At 42.2% G+C, this 10,165-nt stretch overlaps 2 protein-coding genes across 2 annotated transcripts; one reads left to right on the forward strand and one right to left on the reverse strand.

Moving 5' to 3' along the window:
• Positions 1-1,039: 1,039 nt before the first annotated feature.
• On the reverse strand, positions 1,040-3,069 carry LOC147653709 (uncharacterized). Its single transcript, XM_086885285.1, has 4 exons — positions 2,934-3,069; positions 2,560-2,658; positions 2,272-2,415; positions 1,040-1,250 (listed from the first exon to the last, which is right to left on the reverse strand). The coding sequence occupies exons 1-4, from the start codon at positions 2,969-2,971 to the stop codon at positions 1,193-1,195; spliced, it is 339 nt and encodes a 112-aa protein (XP_086741411.1). The 5' UTR covers positions 2,972-3,069; the 3' UTR covers positions 1,040-1,192.
• A 3,217-nt stretch (positions 3,070-6,286) lies between these two features.
• LOC147653710 (uncharacterized) lies at positions 6,287-9,280 on the forward strand. Its single transcript, XM_086885283.1, has 2 exons — positions 6,287-8,484; positions 8,798-9,280. Exons 1-2 carry the CDS (start codon positions 7,672-7,674, stop codon positions 8,993-8,995), a joined length of 1,011 nt encoding a protein of 336 aa, XP_086741409.1. The 5' UTR covers positions 6,287-7,671; the 3' UTR covers positions 8,996-9,280.
• Positions 9,281-10,165: the final 885 nt, after the last annotated feature.

Consider the following 10,165-nt stretch of genomic DNA (forward strand, 5'->3'; position numbering starts at 1 on the left):
GAAAGGCTCAAATCAGCAAGATGAAATTAAAATTGTATTCATGAAAGGAGCTCTTTACTCTCCATTCCCCTCCCTCCCCCAAATACATCAGCACCAAGTGAGAAAGGCTCGATTTGAAAGATAATTATTACACAATTAAACTTGGACATAGCTAGTTTGCTACAAGTTCCAGCAGACAGACAAACAAGAGCAGAATCAGAGGTTATCAACCTCAATAGAAATTCCAGCTCATGCTTTCCCCAAAAGCCTCATTTAATTTATCCAGGATTAAAAAATAAAAGAGAAATGAAAAAAAAATCACATAAAAGCATTTCACATAGTATATAGTGAAATACTATCATTTCCACCTGAAATATTCATCATCATTATTATGTTTTTCCATACTAAATTACAAAGTCTCCTGCACCCATCTTCCCAATATCCCATTCTAAGTGCTTGCTTCTTTAATCCCTTAGGAAGCAAAAGGAGCCTCAGGTGTCTCTGGATCAACAGAAACTAAACAACACAGCTTGACAAAGTATATCAAATTGTCAATCAACTCAATAAAGAACTCCCACTCCAGAGATAGCTATCACCAGCTGATGAATTTGGCTAGGGCAGGTTTAGTGAAGAAAAACTAGGTCTTTATTACCAAATCAGTTAGGAGTTGTTCTACCGTACTGCCCGTAGGATGGGAGTACAAACACCATATTCTTCACAGCCTCATCCACAAAGAATTCCACCTTCAAATTAAGGCTGCTTTGGAGTTGGACCAAACCAATGAAAACTCACTCATCAAACACAGTGATGGCAGCATGCTCAGTCTTTGCAATACAAAACTGGCAACTAACAGCACATTCCTGATCACATCTCCAAGGCTGAGTGTACAGAACTGCAGTGGTGGCCAGGCCCTCGCTGACTGCCAAACCTCCAGCCATCATCCCTTCCTCTCACAGCGACAGGGCAGAAAATAACAACAGCAGAAACTAGAAAGCTTAAGCTAAAACCACAAAGGTCATTGATGAAACAGACTGGAGTGCTTTAGAAACTAGCACGCAGATTTAGCTGAAAACAAATCTTATTGATCACCAATTACAATGAATACTTAATTCTATCATTCTGCATTATTATTAGACAGTCAGAGACAGCCAAGCTGACCTCAAGCATGCTGAAGCATCGGGGCCAAGCAGTGCACATCTTCCCAGGAGCTGATTTACCCATCGTTCTCAAGTGAATTCACCTGCACACAGCCCCACCGTACAACTGCTAGGCTGCAAAATAAAAAAATAGCTCTGCTTAAGAGTCAAACCCCAGGACATAGACCATATGAAAGGAAGAATGAAACCTGCAGCATTTGGTTGACCTTCAATGCCCTGAGAAGATGACAAATTTCCCAAGATGAACAAGTGCCCAAAATACAAAGCAAAGGACTGACTTTTAGGGATCAAATGTTAAATAGGCCTGCGAAATTGGAGTTGTTAGGTTGCACATGAAAGAAGGGAAAAAAGAAAAAACCACCCCAACCCTCAACTGCAATTTTACATCCCTCTTGGAAAATTTGCTTTAATAAGAGAGAGGAATGGATACAATCTTCCCCTCACCTGGAGATTTTAATCAATTCAAGCCATTTCAAATCTGGCAAGAAAGCCCTACCACAGTCCCCATCAAACAACATTGCCTTTCATTTTTGCTTCTCATGACTACTTCAGAGCAGTCTAAATAACAGCAAAGAAGGAAATTCAAGTTGCAATTCAAACACTAAGCTCTGGAATCCCACATTGCCTTCAAACACCTGCATGAAACACTAACTTCATGCTCTATGCTCCCTGCTTTCTTCTAGTTTACTGCACAGTGCATTATTTACATAAAACAGAATTTCTTCTGTGGGAAAGGCTTGCATGGTACTTCAAAGCCTGAATAAATCAGGGACTGCAGCTTGAACTAACAAAAAAATCATCCAAAAAATTCCTTTCAATATCTGCATTGTATTACCTTATCATGCTACCTGTCTAGCTGAGTTATTCAGGTATCCACACCAGAAATGACAGACAATGTCTCTCTATGATGATGTGATGTTACTTCAAATGAAAAAAAACAATAAATAAAAATCACAGATTAATTTCCCATACAAATGATGACTCACTACTCCCAAATCCTTCCTTATAGCAGGATGCTCACTTCAGTCTGGAAGTCTTCATGTTGCAGCCTGCAGGAATCAGCTTATTTCCTGTCAAGGGCTGGAAAGCCTTACAGGAACTGGTTTTGGTTGAAGAACTTCTCCAAGGTGCTTACCTGTGGGACTTATCCAGGTAAGGGATGTTAGCTCCCTCTTCTTTGAGGTTCAGTGTCCAACCACTCCTACTGCTGGTAAGAAGAACAGAAGAAACATCTGCCCATAGCAAGGACTGCACTGGTGGGCAAAGTCCAAATTCCATCCTTCAGGGAAAAAGAAACAAAGACTGAGGAATTCATGTCTGTTCAAAATTTCATCCTTGACTACTGAAAGCATTGGAAGCACATGTGTATGTTTAAAAATGGAATTGTCCTCATTTAAGAATAAAAATAATTTCATCCCATCACCATTTTTCTTGGTCCAATCCTGAACTGCAGATCCAAACAGCTGAGAAAGCATGGAATAGTCTGCTGGACAGCATTAAAATGAGCAACTCCTGTATCTTCCTAAGATAAGAACACAAATCACAAAGAAAGGCACTCTGAGAAAAAATTTCTTAGAGGAAGACCTCAATTATTTTCCAGCAAGGCAGGTAATATGCATTTGGCTATTTGTTAGAAAAAAAAACAAAAAACAAACCTGTTTTTATACAAGATTTTACTCATATATTAACTATCACATATTTTGCAAAACAAAAAGAGACCACAGCAAAGTAAAATCCCAATTTTTTCCTATATTTAAGCTGTGATAGTATGTCTGAAATGGGAATCCAGAGCCTCACCAGATTAATATCACCACTTGGACCAGAGAATTTGCCATATCCACTTCTTCTGGTTTCGTTCAGTTGGAGCTTCTGTTTGTACAGTGATGATGGCTCTTGAACATTCTGGGATTTAAAGTAGTCCCTGAAGAGATGGCTGACAAAAATATGATGTTACTTTCAAGATGCTTTTTAATTATTTCTACCCTCATCCAGAACCTGCAAACATCTGATCTCCTTCACTATGCTCCAAGCTCATTAAAACTGGAACGCTAAATAAGAATATTCAAAATATTTTGTTTTGCATTGCTAAAGGCACCACTGCAGGTACTTGACTCATCCTTCAGACTGTAAATAAATAAATGAAGTCTAGGACAGGTCAAATAAAGACACTATGTTTTCTGTGTTTTGTTGGGGTTGGTTTTAGAAGACTTAGGAGATTTGAAACAGATCTTTTATTAAGGAATTGTTCCTAAGGGACTTGACTTACAGAAATTAATTTATACTTGGCAGTGCATTTGATTGATTGCAGTTCCTTTTTTTCAAATACAAACCAGCATTTTCACTACCAGGTGTGGTGGTTGGAAATGTTGGGACTGTAGAACACTGCAAGGCTAATTTCTCCTCCAGTCTCCATCATTTTTATGTAGCTCAGCATTTTCTCATCCTTACTGAGATCTGCTGCAAATTTAAAATACCCTAACAGGGCTGAGAGAGTATTGCAACAGTGTTTATCTAGTGTATCATTACAGTTCTTGTTACCCTAATTCCACAGTTCTGAGCAACAACTCTCATTTTATGGGCAGGTAATTGAGCTCTATGATACATGAATTGATTTGCAGGGGAAATACATTAAAACCTGGCTGGAAAAGAAAATTATTCAGGATCTTCACTCTGATTGCCTTTTACAGCTACCACTCTAGGACCACTGAAAGAGCTTACTTTAGCTCATGTCAATGAAGCTACAATTCAGTGTTTGTCCAAAAAATGTTCACATTCTAAAATGAAGGTTACTGTGGTTTCCTGAGTTATAAAGGCAGAATTAAAGATTACTGCAGATTCTTAGATCAGGACCACTTCCCAGCTCAAGAACTATTTAGTGGGAAGAGCCAAGGCAAAAGGCAGCATTCAAGCAAGTGTTGCTGATCAAGTGAGTTATGGGTTCTACATGAAAATGTTAGCAAGGGTGATCCAGTCAGATCTCATGTCTGCCTGTGGTTCAGCACTGCAGCTGCTAACACCCAGAGCACCAGATCCAATCACTCCTGAGGAGCAGGTTTGTTCAAGCAGGCACTGTTGTTTCAGGACCAGTGAAAGACAGGACAGAGACAAAATTGATAGTACTCCCTCAGTGCAAACAGAACTTGCCCTGCGACAAATTTGCTCCTCTCTGGCCCTACTTTTAACATCCCTGCTCTCAAATTCCTATTTTTAGCAGCTTCTCATAAAAGGCATTCTTACTCAGAGAAGTGAATGTTAGAAGTGTTCATTTGAATGAAGCAAACAATTAAGCAACATCTTCCCTAAAGTGATTTTGTAAAAGTTATGGTTTAGTTTTCTTCCTAATTGCTTGGAAAAATCGGATTGGCGCAGGAAATGGGAAGGGTTGGCTAAAAGGAGTCAGCTGATGGGAAGCAGCCAGTAACTCCTGCTGCTGCTGACCTGCTGCAACTCCCAGGTTAAGAGGACAAGTGCCTCATTTGTAATCAAGTCTATATAAAACACAAAAGAGGCAGAAGGACAAACCTGGTTCATAAAGGCAGCAGTCTGTGACCAAAAGCAGCAGAGTCAGCAGCCAGTGTTTCACTCCTGATGAGAGCCCACTTGCAAAAGTTCCACTTGAGTACCTGCTGCAGAGCAGAGGCTGTTCTTCATTGATGTGTCAAACCATGACAGCCATACTTCTGTTGCTATTCAAAGAACAGGGATAAACTCCGGGGTTTGTTAGGTTTTAAATAGTTTCCAATTTCAGGCCTAATAGAAGGCAAAATGGAAAATATCACATGTAATAGGACTTAAAAATAGAAATACGGAAGAACACAATGTTATACTCATGTTACCTATTACTTTTTTCAGCTGAGCAAAGTCTTCACAAACACTATAAATACATATCTTTTTCCCCCAATGAAAATAATAATAAAAAAATCTGTCTTGTAACCTGAAAGAAAAGAGATAAAACCAAAGCAAACCTGATTCTTGTAAACAGAAAATGTTGCTTAAAAATTGAGTTTGGGGAGCATAAATATTTAATTGCCTTGAGCATGTCTTAGGAATTCACATTTACTCAAAATAGTGTCAAGAGCAAACAAAACTGCAAAACAATCTCTTTTAGTAGGAAATACCTTGTGAGAATCAAGTGTTTTCTTATCATCTTTCACTGTTTCACTTGATGTCTGAATCTTCTAACTCCAACTCCTAGAACAGCATCAGTGGGGGAGAGAGACAATGAACACTCCTTCTGTTATTTGACTGACTGCAAGGTTTTGACATGTAGAGTATTAATAAAAATAATTTATTCTCACAGGGTTTTGTCAGAATAACAAGCTGGTAGCTTTAAATATGGTTAAGAAAATTTTATGTATGTTAGGAAAAAACAAACAAAAAGAAACATTTGCAGTAGTAGGACAAAACCATCATAAAAAAGGTATATAGCAGATATACATATTTATATTCATATATATATATCTCCAATTTCCCAAAGCATTGCTCTAAGAATTAGACAAAACTGGCTACAAAATTCAGATTTTTTAGGTTATTTATTGACTGTAAAGTGAATCCTGACTGACAATAAATATCACTGGGGAACATTAATTATTAAATATACATTGTCCAATCTTTAACAAATCAACTTTAGTAAGAACAGTTTTAAATCTAAAAATAAAAACAATTTCCAAGACACTTATTTTAAGTAATTGCACTAAGAAATAGTAAGACCTTATATATAGTTAAATGACTAGCAGCCAACTCACATCATCATAGTAAGAATAATATATATGTACTGCAATTTTAAGTGTTATGACTTCAAGAACTTGTAGTAATAACCAAGCATTACTTGCTAAATAACACAAAATTTGTCTGATTAAGTCTGTTTAAAAGAATATGCAATGGGAATAACTAAGAGCTGAAATTAATGGTGTTAGCTTGTAAAGACAGAAATTTACTTCTTACAAGTAGGAAAACATGCAATATATTCCTATACTTAACACATGTTCGTAGTACAGACATTCCTGTTAATAAATTTCAGGTTAAAATTGACAAATGTGACATGTTCTACTATATGGAATTTCTTCAAGTGGCTGTTGTTCCATCGGACAACACAAACTAAAAAATGTCCTGCCTCTCAGAAATATTATTCTGTTTCTACTCTTTACTTTATTTTTTTATTTTTTTTTTTCACTTTTAGAAAAACACAGATTTTTTTTTTTTTAGTATTAGAAAAATATAGGACAAAAACAAGGCTTAAGTTTTAGATAGGGAAGAGAGAATAAGGAGATGCTTTATAAGCTGAAATATTTTTCTCTTAAAGCTATGGAGATGGACAACCATGTTCTGAAAAAAACTCCTTTAATTCATGACAGAGTATATTGGGAAGCATGGAGTGTTCAAAGTGTGGATTTTGAGTAAAAAGTAGAGTAATTGTGATACAGTGAGGCGCTGGAACAGAGTGGAGTGAAGATTTGAGGCCTTGAGGGCAATGAGAAAACTGTTTTCCTGCGAAGCTCACAGAGACAGATGAAGAGGACTCATGGCCCATACACACCTCAGAGTGATGTGAAATGGGAGGAGTGAACTCATGGCAGATTTCCGGGCAGCTGGCATCAAACAAATAGAAAACTATAACAGAAATATTTTTCTTGTGAGAAACTCCATAGATTAGCAGAAGAAGATTTCTGTTTCTATACAAACACTGATAAAGAGACTCTAGCAAGAATTGGGACTGTTTTAAACACCAAAGTTCCAAAGTCTTTTGTCTCTATCTTGTCATGTGAACAAGGGAATGCTGGGTAGTGCGGGATAAAAGGGTTTTCTGAAAGTTTATTCTGGTGTTCTTATTCTTGTAGTTTTGTGAATAAACTTTCTTTATTCCTTTTAAGTTTTAAGCCTGTTTTGCTCTTGCTCTAATCCATATCTCACAGCAAGAAATAAGTAAGTTTTCTAGTATTTTTTCAGTTACTGCTTTAAAACCACGACAACTGTGTTTTCACCATCACGTCAGATCAGCTCTTGGACTCACAGCTCACCGCAGACCTCGAAACAGGAGGCAAAGATCTGCACCACTTGGCCTTTCAGAACTTCTCACCCATCTATGACCTTTCTGGGGCCAGCTTCACAAAATGAGGGGGAAGCCATTCCAAAGAACACGACCAAGGAAATCACACAGCACTCGGGATTTGTTCCAGGCATCAAATTTTTAATGGATGATGTGAAGTAACACCGAAGCAATTCCTGTCCACAGAAAAAAAGATTTCAAATGGTTTTGTCTCAAGGACAATCACTGGAGGTTGAAAGTTTCTGGGGCTGAAAGTTACATGAGGTCCTCAACACTGAGCAATCAATATCCCCAGAGTCTAAACTGTGAAATTACTACCTGGGCAAGGAGAACATTTTCAGGATTTGCAACTCATCTCAAAGCCTCAGTAGAACTCAACCAGCAGAATTCCCCTGAGATGGCACTGTGCTCTGGAAGCCCTCAAATACTCACTAAAACAGACTTGACTTTCACTAGGACAGCTGCTCATGAAAATCTGGGGTAAAACCTATGGGAAGTGGCCATGTGCACGCATATTCCTTCTTCCCACAGCAGGCACAATCAAATCCTCCTTTGAATGGCCTCCAAGTTGAGCAGCACTCATTGGCACAGCCTCTTCTCCCACAGACAGGCCAGCGAGCAACACGGCAGCGCCAGCCAGGTGGGCAAGGACAAGAGAGAGCAGATGCCAACAAGGCTTGGAAGCTGGGCCAAGGGAGGTTTACGCTGGCCATTGGGAAGAACTTGTGCCCAGCGTGGGCCATCAGATACTGCAATGGCCTGACAGGGGCTGCTGGAGTCATCATTGTGGCACGGGTGCAAGGCAAGCCAGGCCGCAGCGCTCGGGCCCCGCTCTGCTGGCCATGCTTGCCGCCATGGCTCCCAGCTTGGACTCAACATTCTCTCAGGGCTCTCTGCAGCCAGGGCGTTCTGTGCTTCTGTGACATCACAGCCTCTGGGGACGGCACGCTGGCTGGCAACTGTCCCCAGCTGTTGCTGCGCCCCAGTGCCCAGGCACAGCTGCTCGCAGAGAGACGCCCAGAGCCTCGGTGCTGCTGGCAGAGCACTATGGCTGCTCACGGCTCCTCCGCGCTGCTGCAGCTTTACGTGCTGCTGCTCTTGGCTCATCCCCTCGACCCTGTGAGCAAACCTGAGCGCAGCACGGATGCCTCTCCTCTGCTTCTGGAGGATTGTCATCTGGACGAGTCGGACCCTGAGCGCATCCGGTGGGCGGCCAGGACATTCCTGCTCATCGACCTGCTCATCATAGGAATGGCCATGGGATGGTCGCTCGGAAAAAGAATTCAGAGACGCTGGCGAGAGGTGAGGAGGGGGGTGGGGGGTCAGGCAGGCGGGATGGGGCAGACCTTGAGGGCCTCTTGGGCACCCTTTGGCCAATGCCCTGCGGCAGAAGGGGCCTGAGCTCCTGGCTGGGGAATGCGGCCCAGGGGCTGAGCTCCATGGACAGCACCAAGCAGAGGCGGCAGAGCTCTGCCTGCTGCAGCCTCTTCCCCGGGCCAGCCCAGCCCAACTGGGCCCGAGTCTCTGTCTCCCAGGCCAAAGGCAGCCCCACAGGTGCCGGCCCCGCTCTGCCCCTCTGCCTCTTCCATGGGGATCCCTGTGCTTTGCCTTGCAGCGGAATCTCCAGAGCCCTTCGGGCCGTGCGGGGCCCCGCCGCCATCGAAGACAGGGCTGTCCCACGGAGCTGATGCAGCTGCTGATGGACAACCGCGACCTGATGCGGCTGCTCCTTCGCGACAGCCCTCAACCAACCACCAAGATGGCGGCAAAAGAGGGCAGTGACAGGAGACTCCGCACCTCCCCACAGCTCTGACCTCCAGCGTCGCGCTCCAGCTACAGAACCTTACGGGGAACGGGTGACCAGTGCCCAGCCCAGGCACTGCGACGTTCCCCACCTTACAAGTTAGCCACACCCCTGTTGTTGTTCGATTCCCCACCACGTTTCCCCCAAGAAGTTGACCTTTCCCTTAGTGTTCAGTTCTAAACAGTTGAAGCATTGAAGTTTCTTAGCCTTAAGATTCTTACCCCATAGTCTTCTAGTAACGTTGGATTGTAGATTTTAGAAGTAGTCAAGTGAATAAAGTTCACGTTTTCTACACGTTGCTGTGTCATTTTCTTGAGGTTGCACCTGAGACCTGGGGACTCCTTGAGAGATGGCTTTGCATGGCAGCTCCAGACTGCCTGCAATGGAGAGCCCCAGTGCCCCAGCAGGCTTTGCAAGAGCACGGAGGGCAGCGGGAAAGAAGAAGGTGGCCAATATTCACCTGCCTCCAGCTTCCAAGGAAGCTTGCAGTCAAGCCCTGTCTGCCCTTTAGGGGGGACCCTAAAGGCCCCGGCAGGCATCACCATGGCCCCAGGACGGGGGGCTTGCAGCACTCTGGGGCACCAGGAAAGGAGCAGGATCATCCCTGGAAAGCTGTCTGGAGACAAATCCAGAGACGTCTCCCCTGGCATCCAGGCAAGGGCTGAATACAGGCAGGCAATTAGATCCACAGGCTGCCTGGGCTATGGCACCAATCAGTCCTGCTTCATAGATTTCGGGGGGCGGGGTTATACATATATATATATATATATATATATATATATATACACGCATATATGTATATATGTATCTACATCTGTATTTAGTTCTTTGTATTTATCCTGTTGACCCTCAAATAGGATTAGATTTCATTTTCCTACAAAACAAAACATCCGTTTTTTGATTTTTAGGAATCAACCATCTGTGCTCCCACTTTAAATCACTTCTCTCAAACTCATTCTGCATCTTGCTCCTTTCCAGCACCATCAAATACCTCTGTTAAAATACAGAGCATCAGTGGAAGGACGACAATCTTGTTACTTGCTGAAGAAAGTTAACTTGGATGACATACCTGCTTTTAAAAATCCAAGAGGAACAAAACCTACACATCAGCTTTAGAATTTCAAAAGCTGCTTCCTCAACTCTTCCACACCACTTTACTCTTTGGGGACATTCAGCAGC

The sequence above is a fragment of the Cyanistes caeruleus genome, chromosome 4 (assembly GCF_971803275.1).
Source record: "Cyanistes caeruleus chromosome 4, bCyaCae1.hap1.1, whole genome shotgun sequence".
NCBI lineage: Eukaryota > Metazoa > Chordata > Aves > Passeriformes > Paridae > Cyanistes > Cyanistes caeruleus.

Bases quoted from the DNA above. Each gene is read 5' to 3' on its own strand.
- LOC147653709 (XM_086885285.1), bottom strand. From the start codon at position 2,971: ATGGCAAATTCTCTGGTCCAAGTGGTGATATTAATCTG. The intron at 2,659-2,933 runs GTGAGGCTCTGG...TTCTTATCTTAG, and splicing joins CAAGTGGTGATATTAATCTG to GAAGATACAGGAGTTGCTCA. The intron at 1,251-2,271 runs GTAAGCACCTTG...TTTATTTTGCAG, and splicing joins TACCTGGATAAGTCCCACAG to CCTAGCAGTTGTACGGTGGG.
- LOC147653710 (XM_086885283.1), top strand. From the start codon at position 7,672: ATGGGAAGTGGCCATGTGCACGCATATTCCTTCTTCCCACAGCAGGCA. The intron at 8,485-8,797 runs GTGAGGAGGGGG...TTTGCCTTGCAG, and splicing joins TTCAGAGACGCTGGCGAGAG to CGGAATCTCCAGAGCCCTTC.